This window comes from Bombyx mori, chromosome 5 (assembly GCF_030269925.1).
Source record: "Bombyx mori chromosome 5, ASM3026992v2".
Lineage (NCBI taxonomy): Eukaryota > Metazoa > Arthropoda > Insecta > Lepidoptera > Bombycidae > Bombyx > Bombyx mori.
The window spans coordinates 14,477,260-14,504,986 of NC_085111.1; the positions used below are offsets into that span (position 1 = coordinate 14,477,260).

The following is a 27,727-nucleotide window of genomic DNA, read 5'->3' on the forward strand; positions in this document are numbered from 1 at the left end:
CGTATATAAATTCTATGAAATAAATTAAAATTCTAGTGCTGGTGCTTAAGCAAGAAGTGTTTTGATGCCCAGTTACCGTTTTCATTGGTATCTGCGATCTGCGATCCAGATCACGTTGTAGTCATATCCCTCGATCCTATAGACACAGTCCACTAGTTTGTTGCCGGATCTTCTCAGTGAGTCTGACATACTGCTCTGGCTAAGCTCAGTGTTTGCGACGCTCCTGGTTTTAGCGCCGAGAGCTACACGTTATGGTTACGCTGACATAGCCTCTTAAGGCTATCAGATTAGGTAGGGAAAAAAAGAATCCCTCGATACAAGTGCTATGGGCTTCCACGGATCACAAACGCTAAATAACAGATACAGAGTCAGATCAGATAATACTAAGGTGATGATAGTATGTCTATCTCTATGTGAACATACATATATGTACTACTACACGCGTTTAATGTATCTGTAGTAACAGTGTCTACACGAAGATCATTGAACTCTGACCCACATCAATTTCCTATTGTAAAGAGTCCGGGTCGATCCAATTATGGTATATACAAACTCCATCATTCATCTAACTCAATTTGTTCTGTTACAGTTATGATACAATTCACAACATACCTACCTCTACTAATATTGACTGGTATACTCGGAGCCTTGAGGTCTTTGGTGCATATAGCGCAGCCTATAGTGATGGCTGAACACGTTCCCATAGAGCTGTACCCATCGGCTTATGGACTCTACATGTTACTCGCCGGAGCGATTAGTTTGAGTGTCGGACCCATGATAGGTGAGAACCAATTATTTTACTCTACTAAAATTCTTGTCAAAGTTTGTCATCATTTCAAATTAAATCATAGTCATGCTCGTCACTGGTAGTCAATTTCAGTTTGTTATTTGTTCAAAATTAGCTTAAGCCCTGAGGTATTTGAAAACACAAAAACCTTAAGTGTTTGCTTAAATTCAGAGCTTTGTAGAGTCGATGTAGAACAGAATTAAGCGGAATTTGATGGAGATTAACTAATTTCATCTTTAATACCGAAATATTCATGATCCAGTTTTTAACGACTTTAATACATAGATTTAATTGGTAAGATTATGGTGGATTCGTACTAGTTGGTACAAGTACTATTTTTTTTAATTGATTCATATAATCAGAAGATAAAAAAAGTTATGGTGGAAGATATTAAACCAAATTTTTTTTTTACTTCTCGGGACAGCTTCCCGCCAAAAAAAGGAGATAGTACCAATCCATGTGAGTTCACATGATGCTGTTGTCCAAATTAGCCACTAATATTGTTTGTATTAAAGCGTATTCAAAAACAGAATATATTCGCCATGACTGAAGTCGTCACGAATCATTAATTTATCATTCAATTAATGATCAATTTGATTAATTATTTTTCGTAGATACTATTTTATAGGTTAACAACCTTGAGAAGAATACCAAGTTATACGGTCAGTTCACCAATGAAGCCAACTAAAACAACATAAACCGGTAAAAACCTTTTAAAATGGCTCTTTAATTACACTTACAAAAAATGTGTTTTTCTATAACTCCGGAACTAGAAATGTTGATTTGATGTGTCCATCGGAATTTATTTACATAACAGTTTTTACCTCTACTACGTTCGGTTATGTTTTGCTGTTTATTATTTAGAGTTCAAATTTGCGTGAACAAAGCGCGCATACCAATTTAATCATTCACTTAATCTAATCCCACGATTTGGGTTCAAAAGTTCTTGACTTTCTGGTTTTACATAAGTAATTTAGAGTATATTTTACAAACATTTCTTATGTTTTTTCCTACCTAATCGTTGATAGCCAAAGGGGCTATTCCAACTACTCTTTGGCTGGTAGGATCTTTCGGGCTCAAACTGAGAGAATTGCTAGCACTGACCCCCTAGCAAGAGCAGTAGCTAGCGAGACCCACCGAGAAGATCCGGCATATCTAATGTCCGCAGGAAATACATATAGGAACTTAGAACATGTAGCAGGAAATAAAAGAGATTTTAACTGATCTATGATACTACATAACACGTCCATTTATAGTTTATATAAACGGTAGGCAGCGGCTTGGCTCTGCCCTTGGCATTGCTGAAGTCCATGGGCGACGGTAAGCACTCACCATCAGGTGGGCCGTATGCTCGTCTGCCTACAAAGGCAATAAAAAAAAATACGTTTTGGTTTTAACTAAATGGTAAATTTTCGATGTGAAAATTTTAATAACCAGGATATTTCAGTAACTGCTTATCGCTATGTGGCGTGCGAGCCTCCTGCCCAATATTAATAGTCGTTTGTGTAATAATATCCTATTTATTGCATTAGGTGCATCAGTTTAAATTTCATCGTATTTTCCATCAAATTCGTACTATATAGTCATCAATGTGACACATGCAAAAGATCTACTCGTCTTTTTGTTTTCATTAACCGAACAGTTGCTTTTTGATTTACATTCGAAGAAATTAACGAACAATTATCCAAATATCCAGTACCTAATATAGGTAGGCACCCCTATGCCGATTTTTGAACCAAAGGCAGTTTTTGACACCACAGGAGCGACGATTGTGTTAAAAAAATTTACTTCGATAGGCAGCGGCTTGGCTCTGCCCCTGGCATAGCTGAAGTCCATAGGCGACGGTAACCACTCACCATCAGGTGGGCCGTATGCTCGTCTGCCTACAAGGGCAATAAAAAAAAAACTCTTTGTTAAAGCAATTTTCTTTTTTTTATTGCCTAGATTGGTGGACGAGCTCAAACCCCACCTGGTGTTAAGTGGTTACTGGATAACATAGACATCTAAGACGTAAATGCGCCACTCTCCTTGAGATATAAGCTCTAAGGTCTCAGAATTACAATGGCTACCCTACCCCGTGCAGACTCACAAGAGGTCCTACTACCAGTAAACACTACTATGACCAACCGGGTATACAAAATACAATTATAGAGCGTTAACTTAACTTTCGCATATATATTTGTTTGTTTATACACATACCTACATTTTTTTCAAAATGCAAAAACATTAAGATACAATATTTTGGTTCGAGTTAAACGGAAAATGTATTTTTATTTGTGTTGGTTCGCAATTAATCGTCTTACTTGATTTATGACCGTTTTTAATTAAATCGATTGCCAATATTGAATTACTTTGATTTATTAAAAATTTAAATAGTCGTCATGATAAAACCAAACAGCTACTGTATTTTACGAATAGTTTTAAACTATTGCAGCTAGGTACATACATTAGAATATTAATAATTAACGGGTTCGCGAGATTTCTGTTGCACGTCATTACGGATCCTCCTGATCCATTAACGGTGCTTTTAGGCACCACAAGCACCGGTCACCGTCCTCGTCGATCCCGTCGCTTGCGACGAAGGGCTCGACGAGCGAACTAACCCATAGACACAGCCCACTGAGTTTCTCGCCGGATCTTCTCAGTGGGTCGCGTTTCCGATCCGGTGGTAGATTCTGCGAAGCACTGCTCTTGCTAGGGTCAGTGTTAGCAACTCTCCGGTTGAGCCCCGTGAGCTCACCTACAAACGTTAGGGCGAAGTTGAAATAGCCTCTCAAGGCTATCAGCACAGGTAGGAAAATAAAAAATAAAAAAAAGAGATTTCTGCGCTTATGTGGTGACCGTAAACACAGATAAACTAAAGATTGCAGGTAAAATATATTATAAATAAAATCAGCAAATAAATCTATCTACCCTCGTTCTATTCTGTTTCTGGATTGGATGCTACCAATAGAACCCGATAACTGGCGCAGACAGAACCGTGTAAAGAACCATTAAAAAAAGTGTTTATTTTGATTTCTGCATGCGGAAAGAGCTCCTTGCGGCTTACCTACATGCCAATTTCTACCTTAAGATCTAAGGTCGAAGTCTTCGTTCAGTAGTATAGCTATTCTCGCATCTGTCATAATGGACAGTACGATTAAGTTGCTATAGAAGTAGGTAAGATGGTTGTACCTATTTTGCGGGTTCATGATCCAGTCATTATGGAAATAAACTTTGCAAGTATAATTTTTTTTAGTTGGCTATACGAGGTCAGGGCTCATTTATTGATAGCCTCAACCTCAGCCCATACACATTGCAATGTGAATGCAGTTAGAGACATGAGGTTGAAATCTTAATGACATTGTATAGCGGCTTTCAAATCGTAATGCACGACTGTTTTGCGGCAGAAATAGGCAGAATGGTAGAAACTATCAGTACGAACTTACCACTAGCCCTATTACCAGTAAATTCCAGTACGTTGGTATAATTGGAGAAAGCCACTGCCTATTATCTGGTGAATTCTAATTGGGGTGGTGTTATCCTAGGTCGATACCGTTCAGCCAAAATTAGAAAATCTGGGTTTACAGAGGGACTTCGGTTCTTTCTGCGTTTTTTTTACCGTATGTTCTATGCCATTCTATGGGAAGTATTCTGAGGAGTTGTTCAAGATGATCATTCATTTCCTTTTTACTATCACACCTCCCGCCATCAGAGTAGATAGAGTTTATTCATACTATCTGGAATCGCTGTGTCCCATCCGGCTCTAGAATGAACTCCCCTCCACGGTGTTTGCCGAGCGCAATGACATGTCCCTCTTTAAATAAAGCTTGAGGAGAGTACTTAGCGGGAGATAGCGACTTTTTTATATCCCTAACAAGCAATAAAAAAAAGACATAAACCATCTTTTTTTTGTGGAAGTAGGCCAGGGTCATGGTCACACGAAATTTTCAGCGAGATTACAATCCCCATAGTGACCCAAAGACCAACATAGTGGCAACCTTCGGTACCAGTAAACTTCCAATAACACGGCTCGTATAAACTGAAGGTTTTAAAGACTCTTAACAAACGTAGCCAAAGCAAAATTATTCTGCAGACTTATTTCCAAATGCATTTAATTTGCATGAGATCCGTTCATGAAATTAAAATTTATTTAAATTTATTCTATTTTAAACAAGCCAAATAAACAACCATTATGTATATTTATCACTGATTTAGATAATATTTTGCGATGTGCTACGTATGATATAGTGATGAGATAAAATAGTTGCTGATTGCAAATTATTACTGCTTGCTTGACAACAAGAATCGATATTTAAATGATATTAACTTCAATCAAAAATGGAACCACGTTTTTGTAGATAAATAATTCCATATTCTGCAAATGATTAACAGTAGTATAATCGTAGGTTTTTTTTTTTTTTTATTGCTTAGATGTGTGGACGAGCTCACAGCCCACCTGGTGTTAAGTGGTTACTGGAGCCCATAGACATCTACAACGTAAATGCGCCACACACTTTGAGATATAGTTCTAAGGTCTCAGTATAGTCACAACGGCTGCCCCACCCTTCAAACCGAAACGCATTACTGCTTCACGGCAGAAATAGGCGGGGCGGTGGTACCTACCCGTGCGGACTCACAAGAGGTCCTACCACCAGTAAACTTACGGTCTTATTGGTGAGCGTGGTATATTAGTATATTGTTATTCGATGTACCTTTTCATTATTGACGGACTTTTATTTATTTATTTTTTATTGCCATTGTAGGCAGACGAGAATACGGCCCACCTGATGATAAGTTGTTACCGTCACCCATGGACTTCAGCAATGCCTGGGGCAGGGCCAAGCCGCTGCCTACCGTTACTGCCTGCTGTTTCAGAAGCAATTGAAAAAGTCGAAAGCGGTTCAACAACACACAGTGACACTGCATATGCTTTTAGTTCGACTATTATAATAATAATAATAATAATAGTAGAAGATTTTAATGATGGTAAGGCGTCTTGTGAGCCTACACGGATATGTACCAACACTGCTTATTTCTATCGCGGAGCAGTAATTCGTTTTGGGTTTGAAGGGCGGGGTAGCCGTTGTACTTATCAAACTGAAACTTACAATTCACGTATCAAAGTGAATGGTAGCATTTGTGTTGTTGATGTTGTTACTCCGCTATTTTAAAAAAAAAAACTATTTACATTTTTCATATAATAAAATCACGATATTCACATGAAGATCACATAGTTAACATACGTTAATCAATTTTCTTTGTTTCAGGATTCATTCGGGACTTCACTGGTAGTTATGTGGTTGCTTTCGTTATGTTGGCTGTGTGTAATCTATGCTGCGTTGTTCCGTGGGCGATAGAGTTCATTTTTCGTTACAAAAAAGAAAGGAAACTCAGAAATACGGACGTGAGCTGAAAACATGAAGCATCAAAGGAGACATTGAATCGAGTTACCGTCGCAATACGGTAAACTCCCACCGTGATACAATTAGTTCGATAAGTTATAAATAATATTTTTATTCTATAAATATTTGTTGTTTTATTCGATTCTAACTTTCCGCCCTTAGCTTCCTCAACATGGACTACATTTTATATAGAATGGAGTCCTGAGGTAAGTATTGGGATGAGAGGTAGTCTATATTTTTTCCCAGGGCTTACACCGTTTCCACAATCTCATCTTTCGATTCTACTGTTTCAATATATTTATATTTTTTCTTAAATAAGTTTAGCAGAATGTAAAAGAGCAGTGAGAGATGGTAAGGCATCGTAAGAAACATAAAATTTGCTCCTTCAAATGCTACATAACGATCACGACTCCGATTGCCGAGAATGAAACGTGATTAAGAAGGAGAAAGAGAAATTATTTTCATCATCCGATTTGAATATTTTTACACCTTCAATATTATTGGCCTCGTTGTTAAAACGCCTGGACTTCTCAATTCAAGCTATGAGACTATCACGATTTGAATTCCGATGAAAGTACTATTTTTTCATTACCACTAAGTACAAGCCTAATACATGTTAACAAACTACTTTCATGACGAACGAATTAAAGTCGTAATCTATACCGTGACTCAAAGAATGAGACGTATCGAGCGATGCGGATGTGCCGGGGTTCAAATAGCACAGGCTGGTACTAAATTTTCTAATTAAATATGTACGTACTTAAAAAAATATCAGGAATGACTTCTACGATGACGGAATAATATCATCTTATAGAAATTAATATGGGGCATAGACTTCAAGTAGATCAAGGTGGGACCATGAGAACGGCCATCGATCTCCAATAGTGTTACCCAAACTTTTCCCATCCCCAATAAAACTTTTAATTTAAAACATCTCATTCCTCTTAAGGTCTATCTTAGGTTGGTTATATTAAGTATATTGTTGGTTATAAATTTCATTTAAAACTACACATTGTAGACATAGTACATTTTAATAATGTTTATATAAGTTAATTGTTTTGATTTCTCAGTATTTCCGTCTTTACAATGCATATTATTTGTATGCATACCGCGGGCTGAGAATCGCTGACCTACGCAATAAATAAAAAATAGCATTGAGTAATCAATCAAACTCAAATCAAATTTACTTTACAAAGTAAATAACCAGACAAGCACGAGTAAAACTCGCGTCTTGAAGTTTCCGGGTGCAAGCTAATGCTCTTCGTACCAAGGCTACGAAGCCTTCCAATACTACTGTTTGTTTTGGTGCTATTTGTGTGTCTCACAGTTAAATTATGGATATTTACTGAAAACGCATTTACTCTTTGAAAGAAAATTAGAGAAGTCGTTTACGGCAATCTAGTCGGAAATCCCATGTTTTTGTACTTTCTCAAAAGTGAACCGGTTAAAAATTAATCCAGGATTCTTACACTTAAATGTAAAAAACACTTAACGAAATTACACCTCATCGCAGTCTGTACTCTCTATACATGCGACAAACAGTATTATTTCGTTAATTGTAACTCAAAGTATGCTGTCGATGTTCCTCATTTCAACGTTTAGTTTTTTAATGAACTCTACTGTGTAGTGACGTCAGAAATCAAAGAAGCATGGAATTATTCCTGTGGGAATTTAAAAATAAAAATAAAATCACCCTTCAACATGAAAATCATACGATATACAAAAAATCAAGTTGTTTTATTATTACCAAACAACCAAATATTCGTTTGTATAAAATAAGCAAAACATTATTTTTTTATCATTTCAAAGTGAATATAATCAATAGGGTATGCTGTATGATCATATGATCTATGGCATTTTTTTCCACTGGAGTTGAACTGGTGGGAGTTGAACCTCACTAAAAACTACTGCCGCTCACAACCGGCGCCCTACCTCGGACCGGGCCGTAGCCCAGTCGGGGTTATTGAGACGGCGGGACAGGGTTGACGCAGAGCACATTACATCCATCCCACCGTCCCACGGACGCCGGACCGGCGGCCGCCAGCGACACGACCGCCGGTTCCCTCGTTCAGCGGGCCGAGAGCCCGCCTTGATGGCGCCGCGTTACACCTTCCCCCAGAGCGGTCGGGGGAACGCGGTCTACCATCACCCGGCTTCCTACTGCGGGTGAGCGTCTAAAGCACGCCACCCCATGTCTGGGTCTCTCCCCGCACGTGATCTATGCCATAGCTCATATTCAACCATTTATATCATATTAATACACCGATACAGACAAAAAACGTGTTCGTTACATGAATGTTTCTCCGAAGTCGCAATTTGACCAATGATCCTCATCTTATGAGCGAGAGGCGCTAACTATTGCGTCACCGGGTCTTTTGGAGCTTCCAGTAGAATAGAATGCGGAATTGAATTTGCATACTTAGCACAGTGTACCGCATATTGATGTTGTAAAGAAATATCTTGCTCCAATTTAAACAGCGTATTTAAATCAATACGCATAGACATCTACAACGCAAATGCCGCCACCTACCTTGAGATATGAATTATAAGGTCTCAGTGTAGCTACAACGGCTGCCCTACCCTTCAAACCGAAACGCATTACTGCTTCACGGAAGAAATAGGCAGGGTGGTGGTACCTACCCGTGCGGACTCACAAGACGTCCTGCCACCAGTTTGGCCAAAATTTTGGCGATTGGCGATCATGCACCAGAAACTAATGCATGGATTGATCTCCGACAGGGTTGTCCAACAATGTGTTGAATGTCGCGGGATTCCACTGGATGCGAATAGCGCAAGACTGGTCATTGTAGCGAGCCTTAGGGAAGGCCTGTGTCAAGTTGTGGACGATTGTAGGCTGATGATGATGAGCCTTCAACTTTTGCATCGAAAATGCACGTATCATCTTATGCTTTTGCACATTTGATTTCATGACTTTTTCTTACCAATTAATCTACGGTTATTATACTATTTTGTTTTGTTTTTTTGAGTAATCGTTGTCGAATACCCGCTATGCTAGAAATAGGTATCAGTGAGTGTTGGTATGATTAGTGTTAAGTAGAAACTGGTGGTAAAATGTAATGTATCGTGATTCACGTGTCGCATAGGCACGTGTCACAGTTCCGCTTCTTATCTCTGAAGAGCTACAAGCGTTCCGATTAATAAAAAACACAGCAGAGATCCATAAACTGTGAATGTACCAATATTTTAGTGTAACATATCAGAGACACGTGAACTCCGACATTTGTCTCCGTAACTATAATCGATGGGGCAAACGTTTCTCTGTAGAGCGCCTTGGCTTACCAAGGGTACAGCCACAAGCCCTTGTTAGATAAATTGACCTTTGGTTCGTGGCTTGAACTAAACTCAAAACACTCTTGTTCATTGTTTTAAGTAAGAAACTTTAATAACATAGTTTTGATAATTTGTTTATCACAGGAGGTTACTGTATTTTGGATGTTACTGGATTCATTTCTATTAATACACATTTAACAGAGTGAACATAACTTTATTCTTGAATTGACAGAGTGCACACAGATTATACCGGAAACGGAAAACGATGCAAACAAAAACATAGATTACTATTAGACATTGCTTAGTAGATATTAATTAACACATAGTTTTACCTTTTGTCGAGTTTCAAGGGAATAAGGTAAATAGAGAAGTGATTATAAAAAAAATATTTTGATAGAAATCATCTTTGTTACTCACCATATTTAATAATCAGCACAAAAGACTGCATCTACATATTGATCAAGTTGATATTTAAATTATAAATAAATAATAGCATTAATGATAACATTAATACCTTGTGTTTGTAATATATTTTAATTATTATTCATATCTAAATTTATTATTCTCTCGAGCAAATCTCGATTTAATTGTTTGAAGTATTTCTTATTCTAATTTTCGCTCCCGCTTCTGAGTATTTCACTCGGATTGGGTTTTGAAGAATCATTTTAAAATAAATTAATATCAAGGGCAAGACGGTCGCGTATTTGACCAATTAATATTCTTCTCGTGTGGATTTTTATTGCCGTGGATTGTCCTCGATTTTGTAGGTTCTTCTGACAGACATTACAAGCTAGTACACGTTAGCTACTGAATAGATAGTACATAAATGCTTGATATCATAGTATATTGATGATTAGTTTCTATTGTGAGCTTGCACGTGTAGGTACGTGTCATTTGCCTATACCGTCGATCCAGTTTGGCCGCTGGAACGTTTGTTACAATCCAAACCTTCTTTTTGGGACTAGCGACATTGTCTATAAGCTCCGAGAACCGCCTATATCTGGATTGTGAGATTCTCTGGCCATCACTGGTGGTAGGATCTCTTGTGAGTCCGCGCGGGTAGGTACCACCGCCCTACCTATTTCTGCCGTGAAGCAGTAATGCGTTTCGGTTTGAAGGGTGGGGCAGCCGTTGTAACTATACTGAGATCTTAGAACTTATATCTCAAGGTGGGTGGCGCATTGACGTTATAGATGTCTATTATGGGCTCCAGTAACCACTTAACACCAGGTGGGCTGTGAGCTCGTACAATCATCAAAGCAATAAAAAAAAAAGAATCCTTACCAAAACAAAACTTTTTTAACGAGTCTCATTGTTTCGATACTACGAGTAACTGTTTCACTGGGAAAATGATTACGGTGTATCTTAGCGCGAGATTATCTTTAACTTAGTTCTAAAGGGATAAAAATAGCTTTAAGAGCGTCATCCTCCTCAACAGCTCGTCCGATTGACCTACATAAATTGCAACATGAAGTCTAGATTATAAAAAAGAGACATGTAATATTGTAACAGAACATTTAATTAAAAATAATAATTGAAGGTTGCACAATTGGAATAGTCGTGCTTTTCCCATGGCCAGATATATTTAGTATGTATGCGTGTGTCATTATTTACTCCGAATTTGTATGCAATAACGTCAAATGGAAGGACTTGCCACGTAGTACCTATATGGCCTCCAAATTAATGGATGTTTTGTGAATGAATTTATTGACATAATCTGTATTCGCCTGAACGAGGCCGTGGGTAAAACTAGTAGTACATTTTTTTTTTTTTTTTTTTTTTTTTTTTTTTTTTTTTTTTTTTTTTTTTTTTTTTCTCGGGGGGAAATCCTCATGGACTACCTTCGCCTAGGGAAAAGCGAAGGGGCGTGCCGGACTCCTACCGGCTAAAACCACCCCGGTGTCCACCCACACGTGCGCGCAGGGCCGCGGGAATCCAAAATTCTTCCGCAGCCCCACACCAGTGCTGGCCCGGTCTATCCAGGCCTCGTCTCCTGCACGGAGTAGTGAGGCGTTCAGCTACTCCGTGCATCGCCTCAGAGGCACGCGCCGACACCCGCATGCGCCTCCGTCTCAGGTCCATCGAATAGGGGGCGAGGGCTTTCCCAAGTCCCTCGCCCCTGGACCCATTCATGGGGGGCGGAAAAGGGCATTGTCCGCCCTTGTCCTGCGCCCGGTGCGCCTTCTGCGGCCGGGAAAGGGAGTCGAGATCTCCCTCTCCCGTTCCGCAGTTTCCTTCTGCGACATCACGTCCTCGCAGAAGGACACCACCGCGTCCCACGACTCTGCGCTGCCGACCATCCTCCGCACTACGGCCGGCAGCGACAGATCGCTTCCTACTTCATTTGTGAGGACACGGCGCTGCTCTTCCCAAGCTACACACTCGGCGAGCGTGTGTTGCGCCGTGTCCTCCCCGCAGTGGACGCAGTGGTGGCACCGAGCGTCCGGCTCCCTGTCTATGCGGCACAGGTACTTGCCGAAGCAACCGTGCCCCGACAGCACCTGTGTCACCCTAAACGACAGGGATCCGTGCCTTCTCCCGAGCCAGTCGTCGAGTACTGGCCGGATCGCCTCGACGGTTGCGAGGCCGGCGGTAGGGCGCAGAAGCCTTTGCCGCCATTCCGCCACCAAGGCCAGACGGAGCTCCTCTCGGCGCAGCGCGATCTGCCGCTGCACCAGCCTCGAGCCCCGTGCCCGCTCTTCCTCGCGCCATCGATATAATGACGCGAGTACTTTCGCCTCTAGGTCCCAGGGCGGGGATCCGGCCAGGACGCAAGCCGCCTCGTAGGAAATCGTGCGGTACCCGCGGATGACTCTGACGGCCATCACCCTCTGCGGCTTACGCAGAATGGCGAGTGTGCTGGCCGTCATGTCCATCGCCCACACAGGGGCCCCATACAGGGCCATGGACCGCACGATTCCCACGTACAACCGCCTACAGGCGGCGCTCGGGCCCCCCAAATTGGGAAGCAACGTTGAAAGCGCGCCCGCTGCACCCATCAGCTTGGGCACCAGCCGCCGGAAGTGGGGCCCGAATTCCCATCGGCTGTCGAGCACCAATCCCAGATACTTCATGGTGGACTCGACAGCTATCCGGGTCCCACTTACCACGATGTGTGATCCCGGCGCCGGCGCACGTCGGGGGCCATGAAACACCATAGCCTCCGACTTGTTTAGGGCCACCTCCAGGCCCAGGCGCCGGATGCGGTTCACCACCAGTGACACCGCAGCCGCGGCTATCAACGTCGCTTCCCTGTGCGAGCTCCCCCGGGCAGTGACAAGCGTGTCGTCCGCATAACACGTCAAGTTGGCGCCCGACGGGAGCTCGCCTCTCAGCACCCAGTCGTAGCCGATGTTCCACAGGAGCGGTCCCAAGACCGATCCCTGTGGAACACCGCACGACATGAGGTGCCGACCGGCACCGTCACGTCCCCGATAAGTGACGCATCTACCCTCCAGATAAGCCCCTACCGTGCGGCGGAGGTAGGGAGGCACGCGATGGTATTTCAGAGCCTCCCGAATACAACTCCAGGGTAGGGTGTTGAAAGCGTTGGAGATGTCTAAAGACACCGCCAGTACCACCCCACCCCGGGACACCGTCTCCTCCGCCAGGGCCCTCACGCGCATGATGGCGTCTATGGTGGAGCGCCCCCGACGAAAACCAAATTGGTTGTCATCCAGGTCCGGCCCCTCCCTGCACAAGTGGCTGACGAGGCGATCTGCGATAATGCGCTCAAAAAGTTTGCCCGCTTCATCGAGCAGCACTATGGGCCGATACGCGGACGGCGAGTCCGCGGGGCGCCCCTCCTTCCTGAGCAGGACCAGCTTCCCCTCCTTCCATACACTAGGAAACTGACCCTGCTCGAGACATGCCGTGAAGAGCCCCCTCAGCTGGGGCTCTAGCTCCTTCAGAGCCAGGACGAGTGCTCGACCAGGAACTCCGTCGGGTCCCGGGGCCGTGTTCTTAGACCGGAGTCGCAAAACTAGTAGTACATAATCTATGTTCGATCTGCTATTGAAGTTGCCAGAGAAAAGGCGGAAATTAAACATAGAAGTCTTTTGAAAATGAGTTATATACATTTTTTTATCTAACTCATGATATCAATGATATTTAGATAGTGATTTTTTGCAGGAATGTTCCAATTTGAATTTTAATGGCAATACGTAAGATAGTTGGATTAATTTGACTATTGAAATTTTGTTTAATGTTTGTAGGCCTTAAATTTTGCAACGTTAGCGCTACCAAATTACATACAATAGGTGGCGCAGGTCACAATTCTACAATTAATTGTCTTTCGTATATCTAGCGATGGTCACATTTAGCGGGTTTAACTGGTTGAAAAACTATCAGTTAATCATGTCTTATATGTTTGTAAAATGTTGTCATTATGTAGATTTAATAGTGTTTTTTTGTGTTAAATATAACGTGTTCAATAAATCTTTGGTTCAGTTTATTTATTATAATATGGTTGTTATTTTTAATGGTTACAGCGTAGTAAAATAACTTAAGTAGACTACCTTGTGGTTAAAAGTCGTTCGACAGAAGCTATAAAGACAAGGCTTTAGACTAATTAAACTTTTAAACCCCTGAATTTAAATAATCAATTCAAATTAGTTAAAACCGAATACCCGGTCTTACAAAATAATAGATCATGTGAAGTTAACTCTGTTTTGATTTTACTGACATAGGGGTAGAGTCATGGTTAATCTGATGCTAAGCGGAGACATAGGTACTGTTAAAAAGTTTGAAAGTGGCACCTGTGACAGAGAAGCTGAGGAGTGCACGTTTGGGATGGTATGGACATGTGATGAGACGGAATGAAAATGAGGTTGTTAAGAGAGTGTTAACTATGAATGTGGAAAGATTTAGAGGAAGAGGTAGACCTAAGAAGAAATGGATGGATTGTGTGAAAGACGATATGGGTAGGAGGGGAGTGAGCGAAGAAATGGTATATGATAGAAGAGTATGGAAGGAGAAAACATGTTGCGCCGACCCCAGGTGACTGGGAGAAGGGCAGGATAATGATGATACTGTTAAAAAAATTTAACATCAATGTGTAAGTAAATTAGTATCTTATCATAAACACATATACACATTCTGTATCTTATCTTCAATAGAATTTTTAAATAGCTATATCTCATTTTACATTGCCGAAAAAAAAAGACTCTGTACATAATAGATGTACACATAAAATATTTTATTTCTAAATACATTTTCGAGTGTGTTTTATTAATTCATCACATACATAATATATAAACTGTTTATGATTCCCGCACATTCAAACGTAAGAGAACAAAGAAAACAGACTATATAAATACACGTGACACTAATGCAATTGTATGTACATGTGTACGTTGATATGTAGGTCTCCCTATCGTATACGTCCGTAGTTAACTCAGTACAAATATAGCGAGCTATCCGTTTGCCGAATCCCGCGACATCGACGCACTTTACAAATGGATAATGGAACAAAAGAGGAAAAGAATCGTATTTGGGATTACGCTGTTTGTTTCGGGACAGTTATCACATTCGTAAGTTAAACATTGTTTTAAAAGGAGTGGGTTTTTAGTGTTTTATGAACTTTATCTTGGGTTTCCCGAATTAAACAGTTTTACGGCTAAATCTCACACGTTCGGTGTATTAATTAAAAAATATCCTATGATTTGAACGTTTTGTAACTTACTTTTCTAGAATTCGCGATCAAATGCACTGTTAGTTTTGGCATTTTACTAATTATTTTTTTGTAAACGTATACGTAGGTATATTTTTCGGTAATCCACACTCCAGTTTAGAGCTTCTGTTGTAATCAATAGCTCGCAAATTTGTGGGTATACCTACCTGTGTGTTGTAAACAAACGCGGAGAATAAATAGCCCGTAAGTTAAAAAAAAAGTTTTTTTTGTTTCAATCATATTTTCAATTTCTATGTTAAAATAAACTATTGTTTTTTTTTTATTGCCTTTCTAGGCAGACGAGCATACGGCCCACCTGATGGTGAGTGGTTACCGTCGCCCATGGACTTCAGCAATGCCAAGGGCAGAGCCAAGCCGCTGCCTACCGCCAAGCCGCTGCCTACCGATGCTTCCTTTAAATTCACAGAAACACAGGTGAGAGATAAATTTAGCGGAGGTATGTTCGCCCACGGCGAATAGGTTAGTTTAACAACATTAACATTGTTTTAACATTTGAATATTTTGATCGAAGATAAGATTTTGATTTAGATTAACAAAGCACAAACTAAATTTGAATACATTTTACGGATCGCTCGTAAATCTATATATTTGTATATGTTTTTAAATAATCACATTCATTTCATAGTATACGTATGTAAGTGTACCGTTCTGAGGATTAACGGAAAACAAAGTTCATTTCCTAAACTCAGCCTGTCCTTTATTATATATCGACGCTTGAAAGGCAAACGTGACCAAGCGACAGTAACTGCTTTATACATAAATGATAGGCAATAACCATATTCGATGCGCAAAAAAAAATATATTTCTAGGTCTATTAAAATCATTTCAATCCTACAGCTAAATTCGTTAAAATATAATTTTTTTCAGGTATTTCTACAATAAATTAGTCTACTGTAAAGTTCACGCATTTTCGCTTAGTCACGTTTACCTTTCAAGCGTCGATATGAATGCCTTGAACGTATAATGTGGATATAGTCCGCGTTCCCATAATAGCGTTACCATAAGACCATAAATTTCGGTAATCAACTGATTTTTATTTGTGCTCCAGTTAGGTACAATGCGAAACATTAAATATGATAATCCAATCTAAGTTTTTGATGTTTTCGTGTTTAGAATCAGGACCAGCCCCCTTCTTCAGCCGTGATGACGGTTCCACTAAAACCTGGATTTATATATACATATATTTATTTTATTACTGGTGGTAGGACCTCTTGAGAGTCCGCGCGGGTAGGTACCACCACCCTGCCTATTTCTGCCGTGAAGCAGTAATGCGTTTCGGTTTGGAGGGTGGGGCAGCCGTTGTAACTATACCTGAGACCTAAGAACTTATATCTCAAGGTGGGTGGCGTATTTACGTTGTAGATGTCTATGGGCTCCAGTAACCACTTAACACCAGGTGGGCTATGAGCTCGTCCACCCAACTAAGCAATAAAATATATATAATTAATATAGAGGGGTGAAAGGCTATTTGGTTTAAGTGACATTTCGCTTAAAACGCGATATATATATATATATATTTTTTTTTTTTTTTTTAATTTTTAATTGTACTTCAATTAAGTTTACTCCATGGAAAGAGTTGTTTGTTAAAGTTTTCTTCTTATGATATTTTTAAACAAATTTTAAACTTTAAATCGCGCTCCTGTAAGCCCCTCGATATGTACTTATTGTTCATAAAAACAAACTCTGTTTACAATATACCTGATTAATTTCAATATTCATGTTTTCGCAAATCAAAACAAGGTTAATGTTGTTAGTATGTTAATCCTATTTTGTAGTTTGCTAAAAATTTTCCATTCAACACAACAAGACTCTAACTCCGCGAAGCCGCGCGAAGGTAGATTAGTCGACTTTCTATTAAAACACATTCTTGTGTTGAAATTCATGAATAAAACATGAATATTTTACGATTTACAATTAAAAAGTCAAACTATACGTATTATTTTACAGATAGCCGGCATTGGTCACGTAAATTCATTTGGATTGATTTACAGAGATTTTATGATCCACACTCAATCCACTACTAAGTCGTTGACAACTGCCAATGGCGTATTTGCCATAATGCTAGCAATCGGAGGTATTTATAACTTATTCAGAACTACAATATGTTGAAACCTGAAAAACGCTGTTCGCCTATTTGTCTTTATATTAATGTACTATCTGAGTTCCACGATGTTACGATGCGAAAATAACCGTGGGTGAAGCCGCGAGGCGAAGCTAGTCTAAATAAAGTAGCTTAAGTTACTCCTTATCCTTATATCATCAGCTACCTATAAATGAAAGTTCTTTCAAAATCGGTCCAGCCGTTCCAGAGATTAGTCGGAACAAACAGAGAGATAGACAAAATTTAAAAATTGCTATTTTGATATATGTACCGTGTATATATACTTATGCATTTAGTAAAAAGTGGTTATTTTATTATTACAAACAGACACTCCAATTTTATTGATTTGTATAGATTAACTGGCAATATATTTCCGTCGAGCTTTCAATTAACTTTTTTTTTAATTTATCTTTACGCAAGAGAACATTAACTATTGTATTATTATTTCAGGTATTATTCTCAATATTATTACCAAGAAATTAACGCTAAGACAGTGCGGTCTGATCGGTTCTTGTATATTTTCGACCGGATCGTTTCTAACAATACTGATCTCGAATACTAATCATCTACCGTTCACGTTTGGTGTGCTGCAAGGTATCGGCTTTGGGATCCTGGTCCCGGTGTGCTATTCAACATTGAATTTACTTTTCACGACAAAAAGAACAACAGTTATGAGCATAATAAAATCATTACAAGGAATAATATTAATGTGGTATCCGCAAGTTATTAAACAGACGTTATCTGTTTACGGCTTCAGAGGGACGCTGCTAATCATTTTTGGAATTTCATTGCATACTTTTCCCGGAATGTTATTAATGAAGACAGAAAATAAGGATACTGGAAAGAGACTAAGAACAGCAAGTATTTTTTGTTTCCTATATACCTTTATTAAAATTTTATAAAATGGTTCTTAACGAGTTTTGTATGATTTTTTTAAACAGAAAATATAGAGATCGAAACAGACAAACAAATAAAATTAGAGTTATTAAATAACGATGAACAGAAACAACAAATTCTAAGCGATAATGGAACTGAATACAAGACGTCGAAGAAAAATAGGTGCCAATATTTGTATTATCAAAGAAAATTTATGAGAATCACAAATCTTACGTAAGGATCTAGGTTATAAAATAATGATATCTGAAAAGTTAAAATATGTATTCTTATGACGAAATTAAATTTATAATGACCTAGCGACCCGCTCTCGCTTCGCTTCGGAAACTGTAATTTAATATTGATTTCTCCATTATTTAATGGGTGTTATTATACTCTATTTATTAAAAAAAAAACCGCATCAAAATCCGTTGCGTAGTTTTAAAGATTTAAGCATACATAGGGACAGACAGATATAGGGACAAAGAAAGCGACTTTGTTTTATACTGTGTAGTGATATGTCTTAATGTTTCAGGTTTCACTTCTTAGAAGTACTGAATCTGAGATGCCTTAAAGATCCCGTCTATTGCAATATTTGTGTCGGTCAGAGTTTTATGAATTTCTCCGATTTGACTTTCTTCATTTTACAGCCGATGCTTTTGTTTCAATACGGATACGACAAGGTTTGGAAATTATCTTATTGTTAGCTTGTTTTGCTGAACGAACTAGCAGTAAAACGCGATCTGTACCCATGTCATTAACACGGTTAATCCTCAAAAATTTAGCACACGTAAACACCACTCCCAAGTGGATTTATTGGATATCTGAATTTGTAGTATATTTGTTATACAGTAGAAAAATACCATAAGTTTGTTTTGCGACCGATTGAACTCAAATTGACAAAGTATGTGGGGCGACAGATAACCGTTGACTTTTTTTTAATAAGATGGAGAAATTTTTGTTTTACAAATAAAGAAAGATAAAAATCTACAAATCCGTCGAATAACATTTAAAAATATTTCAATCCGAATTCTGGGTGCTTGCCTTCTCCGATTATGGGTACCCATCGTCTCCTTGTCGAAGCAGTATCCTTTGTACCGTTTCCTGAGGAAGTTTTTCTCTCCAATTACTATTGATTGTCGACCGCCCTAGGACTCACAAATTTTTGGTAACAAAGCAACCAAGTGATCCGTTCAAAGTCGGTATTGCAAATTTTTTTTTCCTATTCGCTGGAAGCCTAAGGGACGATTCCAACTTCACGCAAACGGAGTAATGCAATGCAAATAAGACTTTGACCTCTTGAAATCGGCTCTGGTAATCTTAAACTAGTTGACAAGAACTCATGGCTTAGATAAGTAGACGAGCTCACAGCTCACCTGGTGTCAAGTGGTTACTGGAGCCCATAGACATCTACAGCGTCAATGCGCCAACCACCTTAAGATATAAGTTCTAAGGTCTCAAGTATAGTTACAACGGCTGCCCCACCTTTCAAACCGAAACGCATTACTGCTTCACGTCAGAAATAGGCAAGGTGGTGGTACCTACCCGTGTGGACTCACAAGAGGTCCTACCGCCAGTAAAGTGGTTAGCTTCAGTTTTATTTTCACAGGCGCAAGTCGCTACTTGTATTACAATTGGGACAGGAGCTGACGTGGCGGGCCGACTGGCCCTGGCCATGATTAGTGGTGCGACACATATTAACACCAGATTATTGTACTACGTTGCTACGCTGCTCACGTTGGTCGTAAGATTAGGTACGTATTCTAAATTATTCAATCTTTTTTCGGTTCCATATATCTCTGCAAAAAACTAGTTCTATTATAATATATTTTATAGCTTTAAACTGAAGGATCCGTTTTAGTTTCCTTTTTATACGTGAATTATTAACATAAAAATAAAGGTTATTAGTCATGCGATATAACTGCTATCTAACCAATAAAACTATCTACTTTTAAAGTGTAATATCGCGGTTATTATAATATTTTAATTATCAAGTACATGATAATAGTAGTTTGAAAGTAAACAACACACTTAAATAGCAAAATGGACCAATAAGGAAAATTATGAAAATGTGTGTGTGTGTGCTGTGTGTGCTGTGTGTGTATTCGATGGTCTTTAAATATATTATCTCTTACAAATTCACATCGATCTATTGTTCGAGTGTGAGGAACATTATGTACATACTAACAAACAAACCTTCGCATGGCCTTGTTGAATTTGAATTTAAAATTAAATATTTCATAATTAGTTGGAATAAATATCGACATATACACGATTATTTATTCGGAAAACATATTGCCGTCCGCAAAATTTATTGAGCGCTATTTTCAAAAGTTGCCATTTTGAATAATGGCAATCCTTAAACTAGTATGTAAATTTATGTAATTTTGGTCGGTGGGTTTTTGCTTGACTGTAGTAAGCCATTCAAAGGTTTGAAGTCCTCGTGGTCTAAATAAGTCTCACATCAAGCAACACAACTATGGCCTTGTTAGATTCCACAGGTATCATGCCTATTTCTGATGCTACGCCGACAAATAAATAAATAAATATTTACTAACAATCACGCCACGTTAACTGGTTCCGTGATAAGTTCGTAAAGAACTTGTGTTACTGGTACCAGATAACGGAAATAAATGTAAGATTTTTATTATACACATACATATATTTAATATACATCCATAACCGTGGAAAAGACATTTATATTTATCATACAAATATCTTCCCTTGGCGGGATTCGAACCCGCGACCCCCTTGTGTAGTGACCATGTCACTTACCACTACACCAGACGGCCGTTTTGATGAATGATTCGATTTCAATATATAGATTCAATGAACTGTATGCACGTATGTATTATATAATATGTACGTTTTCAGACGAGTTTCCATTACGCGATTAATATATCTATTTATGTTTTTTAGGTTGTGATATTTATTATACATCCATGTTTATTCTAATTTTCTTGGCTAATACAGATAGATGTTTTTGTTTATTGTGTTTAACTCTATATAGGGTTTTTGAACAGATTTTTTTTCCGACCTATGCTGATAGCCTTCAGCTATTCAGCTACTTCAGCTTTGCCCTAACGTGTAGGTGAGCACACGGGGCTCAAACCGGAGTGTTGCTAACACTGGCCCTAGCAACAGCAGTGTTTGGCAGAATCTAACACTGGATCGGAAACGCGACCCACTGAGAAGATCCGGCGAGAAACTCAGTGGGCTGTCAGTCTATGGGTTAATTCGCTCGTCGAGCCCTTCGTCGCAAGCGACGGGTTCGACGAGGACGGTGACCAGTGCTTGTGGTACCTAAAAACACCGTTAATGGATCGGGAGGATCCGTAATGACGTGTTTTGAGCGTCGTCGACTATTTACCATTCGGTCTACAGGATCGGGTATGTAATTTCCAGCGGCCACGATAAGAGGGTTCTGAGAATTTATTGTTTTTAATCAACTTCAAACACAAAACTAGAATTTTCTTCGGTTTTCGAAGTGAGTCGTAGTTTTAAGCTAAGAACTGCTACTGGTCGTCGTTCGTGATCGTGAAAGCTGTAAAGTTTAATATAATTGAATATCATGAGAAAAAAAATATATATTTCAGTTTTACTTCAAATCCATGAATTCATCTGGGTAGCAGCCATTACAGCTGTGCTGGGTATACTCCGAGCATGGATCCACATAGCCAGTCCTCTGGTAATTTCTAATCACGTCACCCACGAAGACTTTGCTGGGGCATACGCTCTGTTCATGCTTGCTGCGGGCGTGGTCAATTTAACGTGTTCACCTTTTATAGGTAAATATGAAGAAACAGTTAAAAAATTTTTATTATGACATGTAGTTATTGCATTCTAAGCATAACTAATATTTATGAAGCTTATTTATCGATGAAACTTATTTTTTAAATCGATACGTATTCAGAATAGTATTTTTAAATTATTAATATTATGCTACGATCGTTATGTTAACAGTGGCTATGGTGAGGTTAATAACTAGCATATAAATGAGCTTTATTAAAAATTAAATATTTAATTTTTTGCTATAATAATGTATACTTATATTGACAAATTGAGACCTAAATAAGTAATTTGTTTTGATTAGATTTCGAATACGAATTCACGAAATTAGGAATTCACGAATTCTCGAAATTTTCCAAAAGCAGTCCAGAGTTTTCTTTGATTATATACTCTTTGCTGCTGTATAGAAGAATTGGACAATTTGAGTACTGGAAAACGCGAATTGTAAATCAGATTTAATTTGTAACACAACACCGGTTTCATCTATCTATATATTATATAAAAATTAATTGCTGTTCGTTAGTCTCGCTAAAACTCGAGAACGGCTGGACCGATTTGACTAATTTTGGTCTTTAATGATTTGTGGAAGTCCAGGGAAGGTTTAAAAGGTTTAAAATAAATATGAAAATGCTCGGAATTAAATAAAAATAACAATTATGTTTTGCCTTTGATGCCCCCCCCCCCCCATCGGACGGATTCCTTTTGTTTGTTTTGAGTTTACTTTATACAAAAGTTTAGGTCTTTTATTTATCGATTGAGGCACTGAAGTCTGCCGGGTCAGCTAGTCTTCAATAAATAAATCACAGAGATCTTAAGCTGCGCTTTTATCTGCTAGTTTCGATTATATTTTAATATTTCGGATATTTGAAGCCATAATATTTTGCTACTTGACAACTGTGTCTGCCAACGCTTTGTCCTATTAAATCACATGACGCCTGACCACAATTCAATTCGCAATTAAAACATTCAGCGTCCTAGATTTGAGAAACCAGCAAATGCGTGTGAAATTATTGATAAATTCAACACGTACCTACCTAATCTAATTTATCATAGACAGTAATTGCAAAATACAAGTTTTTAGTAATACTTGATTATATTTAGATGCCAAATGGGTAGAGTCATTAATTACAGTATTTATTTCAAATAAAATGATATTTATGATTCGTAAATAAAATTAATTTCAATAAATAAGAATCTAAAATGTATTAATTTTAACATTATGTTTCTTTCGATCAACAGCAATTTTGTATATTTTTAAATCGTTCGATGTAAAACGCTAATTAGTTTCGAATGTTTTTTCAATATTATTTTGATTGGATTGATTAGATGCTGAACATTCATTAAGCATTCATGCCTGCAAAAAATTTCTTACAACTGATTTAATTTCTAAATCAAGATACCGAAAAAAAAAAACCAGTTAGTTGTCTTCATTTTACTATGTACAGAAGAATTGAGAATAAGAAAGAATACAGTATATTATGATTATCGATAAGCCTGACCTCAGATCCAGCGTCAAACAATTTGGTTCCCTCCTTATTTTTTACCCATATATTCCATTTTTATGGCTTAGACGGGTAGACGGCCTGGTGTTAAATGATTACCGATTTACCGCAACCCATAGACATCAACAATGTAAATTTCGCCACGCATCTTGAGACATTAGTTCTGAGTCTCAGTTCCATAGCATAGAGGCTGCCCTATCTTTTAAGTCGGAACGCGATACAGCTTCGCGGCAGTAACAGTCTGGGTGGCTGACTAGATGCTCTACCACCAGATAATGTGAAGAATTAATTCGCGAAAAAATTATTTGGGATGAGCCCGCCCCATTTCTGTTTTAACAGTGCACTATTCGCCACTGGAGCAGCTCTCTTACTACTGCCCGTAATTTATCCAGATACAATCACATCAAGTTTGCATTCGAAGGCAATAAAAAATCTTCGTAATTTTGAATACCCACAAAATTATAATTTCCGTAATTACTGGTGGTAGGACCTCTTGTGAGCCCACACAGGTGGACCTTAGAACTCATATCTCAAGGTGGGTGGCGGCATTTACGTTGTAGATGTATATGGGCTCCAGAAACTACTACCAGAACTAAGTGGCCGTTCATTCAAATTTAACTCACATGCTAACCCGTACTTGTGCCCAAGCGTTAATATGCGTGACTCTCATATAAGAAATCGTCGGTTTTATACTGGAAGTGTACCGTTAACTTTGTATCTATGAGGCTAGATGGGTAGCTAAGAAGACGCCTGCTCTAGTGAAGTCATTTTCCGAGGACTGTTACTGGTACTACGCTACCACCGCTATTCTATTTATTTAATTATTACGTGATACAGATGACTATTAGCTTCGGTTCTAACTAGTCCGGAAGTTTCTACCCAGTATCATTCAATATGGCTTTCTCGTTAGTGTAAATTCAAATCTGTAGTAGATCATTTAAAATATCTGACTTGTTTTATTTACTTCAAAAATTCACATGATTCTCAGTTTTATCTAAAGATCAAATAAATCAGGGTCTTTTTTTATAGTCATCAAGCAACTTAATAAATGGCATAATATTTTTAATTTAAGATAAATTTTCCTCTCAAACCTCACATATTTGCAGTCTGGAGTTGCACAATAATAATACTCATAATGAATATCTTCATAGATAATGTGAGATTTTGCATATTATTCAGATTAATAATAATAGATAAATATTTTACAGCATATTTAAGTCTATTGTTGGGAACTAGTCACACCTTAAATATTGATAATGTTCAAAAGAAAATAAATTATCAAACTGACATCCGGTCGAGAACTCACACTTGCAGTAGTGCTACCGTCTATTCTTTAGACTTTTAATTTACGCACGGCAATAATAATAACAGGCCGATTAACTTAGAGCTCCAAAAAAGCACATTTTAAACTATTTTGTATAATTAATTTTTACCATGCGTAAGATATAGGTGAGTTGTCTAGACCTGCTTTTCTGCCAATGTAATTCTACGAATACGCTATAGACAGACTCTCATTTTGAACTTACTTAGCGCGTTTATTACCCAAATTTCACTGTATTCCACATAATTGAATAATTGATATGGAATTAATACGTATTTATTATTACAGGCATGATTAAGGATTCGTATGAAGACTATGTACCTGCATTCTATGCGTTGTCAGCTAGCTGTTTGCCTTGTCTGATAATGTGGCCTATCGAATTAGTGTCAAGACGAAAATGAATAATTCAATTAAGTATTGTTAAGTTTAAAAATGTATATTACTTAATATATTTGATTAAAGCGCATATGCGCGTGGTATTATCAATGTAGAGTAAACGAATGAGGTGATAGAATCGTTGAAGGTGGAAACTGAAGAAGAAGGAACTTGGAACAATTCTTCATCTAACACTGAAGGACTTTTTTGTCATACATTTATTGTTGTTTTAAATCTTACTAAAATTATTCTTAAAAAAGTAAGAGGTTGAAAGCGATAAAGGTAAATAAGGCGTCGCCTTTAATATAAAGATGTCTATAATTGTTGAATTATAAACGTATGGAACGAATTCTGTATTTAAAAAATAAAAGATAAAACCGAAAGTGAATGTGTTGTTTTCTAAAGTGTTTCAGTTAGAAACTTTTAACGCTATAACGGTACCTAAACTCTTAGAACCCTACTTTATCAACGTGCTTAGGGGCTACACGTAAAAAATATTGGTCGCTTTTTCAGCGTTACAGAGATATTACTCGGCGCGTTGAAGGGCCGTCATTATGGACCGCTCGCCCGGAGCGGGGTGCTTAAGGAGAAGGAAACACGCTAAATTGCTTTTAGTCTTACACACTACAAGATTACGTTTTTAGTGAATAAGTAATATAGGTCTGTTCTAAGTAATTATGAACCTTAAATGTGTGATGGGAAGGTCAGTGGGAGTTGTACGTGAGTAAGATCGTCGATCCCCACCGAGACCAAAGTCGGCATGGCCACTGGGGTAATGGAGGTATTATTCTACGCATTCCATTGCACCCACTATCTGATTGCTCTTTTGCAAGAGCCGAGCAGAACGCTAATTTGTCTTTTTGCACGCCGTTGTTAGTCCCCAAACGGATAGAAGGAAAGAAGTTCGAATCACTTGCGATGCCTTTTCCTTTTAACACGAATATTATTGCCACCTTAAGACATGAAGAGGAAATATCAGTCATTGACCTCTAAATAGGGTTATCATTTCAGTGTATTTTTCGTTTGCTTTATCTTAGAACTTTTTTCTAGGTGAACCGGTCTTGATTCGAACTTTTTTTTTATGTTGGCCCATTTAAATTTGTTCAATATCAGACCTGAAGGTTTTTCATTCGTCTTCATAATTGACTTCGACTACATTGGTGATATTCTCATTTTATCTTGATGAAGTGTGTTTTCTTTTTGTTAAAATTTTGTGTTATGTATTACGGTTTTCCTAATTTACAATAGAACGCACATCTGCTTCGTAGCATACACAGAATGGTTGATACTTAACTGTGCGTACTCATAATACGCCCTACCATTCGTGTTCATGCAAATTTAACAACTTTGGCTTAAAACAGGTCGGAATTTCAGAGTGTATGCACAGAAATACCCCGTTTTATCAAAGTTGATATTGAATGTTGCAAAGACGAGAATAATAGCTCTGGATACTGTGTAAAGTTTACGAAATTTAAATTTAAAAAAGTTTAAACACTATCTCGTGTTCGCCAATAAAATGAAACGCTACTATGTGTAACACGAAGAAAAGATAGAACCCTAAGTGTCTTTACCAAGTTTACAATGTAGGGTTATAGCCTGTTTAAAATAACTAGTTCGCGTTGGGCATACACAGTTAAACGCTAAGTCAAGAAATAAGATGTTATGGTATGAATTTGGCAAGTGTAAATTCTAGGTTTTAATTTCATTACAATAACAGAGTTTTGTACTTTTTAATCGTGACGCAGTATGATAGCAAATATAGGCATAGTGGTGGTAGCACTTCATGCTAACAGTATAATAAACTTTACTGAAGATAAGGGGAGAGTTACCTACAGCAATTAAAATAGATTTAGACAGACTATTTTATGAATTAAATAGTAGCAGAGGAGTTCGCGGTGCGAATGCTGGTGTCTATAGTAAGAATAGACTTTAGTCTCAACGAAAACACAATACGACTTTCCTACTCTTCAGATTGGAACGCACTAATATATTGCTATAGAGATGGGTTCGTTCCATCAGTACAATTACAGGTAGAAATATTTTGAGAACCAGAAGGTCAAAGCTATCAGCATAGGTTAAAAAAAAAGGGAAGGTTCATTTGACCTGAACTAGGGGCAGCAAGTAGTATTTACAGTTACTACTAGTAGCTAGAGGAGGTTCGGTACTTTAGAAGATGACGTAGCTCATTACAAGTCTTAATTAAAATTTGACTGTGGCGAAATAGGCGAACCAGCTTGTCCTGAATAAATAACTTCTCATTATTATGTAAATTACTTCCTTCAATTAGAGGAAACAAAAACAAAGCCCTACTCATTACCACTCGGGAATCCATTTAAATTTATGTATGTAATCAACTTTAATAGTTTCATAGAATAAAATCGACACCATGGGGAGTCTGCTTTGTTTATCCCTTATATAAATCATAAAAATGATTGAATGAATGATTCTACGGCTTTTACAACTACGTGATTCTTATTTAAGTTTTATCTACGTTAGTCACATATATAAAAATGATATATAAAAAGGTGGTAGGATCTCTTGTGAGTCCGCGCAGATAGGTACCACCACCCTGCCTATTTCTGCCGTGAAGCAGAATGCGTTTCGGTTTGAAG

General features: G+C 38.3%; 3 protein-coding genes across 9 annotated transcripts in view; 2 read left to right on the top strand and 1 right to left on the bottom strand.

Annotated features, from left to right (window-relative positions):
* Positions 1 to 6,294, top strand: part of LOC101738222 (monocarboxylate transporter 9) — a 29,175-nt gene extending 22,881 nt beyond the window's left edge. The window contains exons 7-8 of the mRNA XM_004929982.5: positions 590 to 781; positions 6,037 to 6,294. Coding sequence (XP_004930039.2) covers positions 590 to 781; positions 6,037 to 6,182 — 338 coding nt within the window. The 3' untranslated portion in view covers positions 6,183 to 6,294. The remainder of the gene's footprint in view (positions 1 to 589; positions 782 to 6,036) is intronic.
* The window catches only part of LOC101738757 (solute carrier family 12 member 6), a 419,122-nt gene that overhangs the window by 259,416 nt on the left and 131,979 nt on the right, over positions 1 to 27,727 (bottom strand). The window lies entirely within an intron of this gene.
* Positions 14,794 to 25,498, top strand: LOC101738091 (uncharacterized). Of its 5 annotated transcripts, none has more exons than XM_012693713.4 (8): positions 14,794 to 14,993; positions 17,102 to 17,228; positions 17,706 to 18,116; positions 18,197 to 18,365; positions 18,664 to 18,811; positions 19,738 to 19,882; positions 21,725 to 21,916; positions 25,029 to 25,498. In XM_012693713.4, exons 1-8 carry the CDS (start codon positions 14,919 to 14,921, stop codon positions 25,139 to 25,141), a joined length of 1,380 nt encoding a protein of 459 aa, XP_012549167.1. In that variant the 5' UTR covers positions 14,794 to 14,918; the 3' UTR covers positions 25,142 to 25,498. The 5 variants fall into 5 exon arrangements, with proteins under 5 accessions (XP_012549167.1, XP_004930038.1, XP_062524773.1 ...); XM_004929981.5 differs by having other exon boundaries at positions 18,197 to 18,314; XM_062668789.1 differs by lacking the exon at positions 14,794 to 14,993 and adding an exon at positions 15,040 to 15,337.

Excerpts from the sequence above, each read along its gene's own strand:
- LOC101738091 (XM_062668787.1), top strand. The coding sequence starts at position 15,476 with ATGGACTTCAGCAATGCCAAGGGCAGAGCCAAGCCGCTGCCTACCGCC. Across the intron at positions 17,229-17,705 it reads CATAATGCTAGCAATCGGAG|GTATTATTCTCAATATTATT; the intron begins GTATTTATAACT and ends TTATTATTTCAG. Across the intron at positions 18,366-18,663 it reads ATGAGAATCACAAATCTTAC|GTTTCACTTCTTAGAAGTAC; the intron begins GTAAGGATCTAG and ends TTAATGTTTCAG.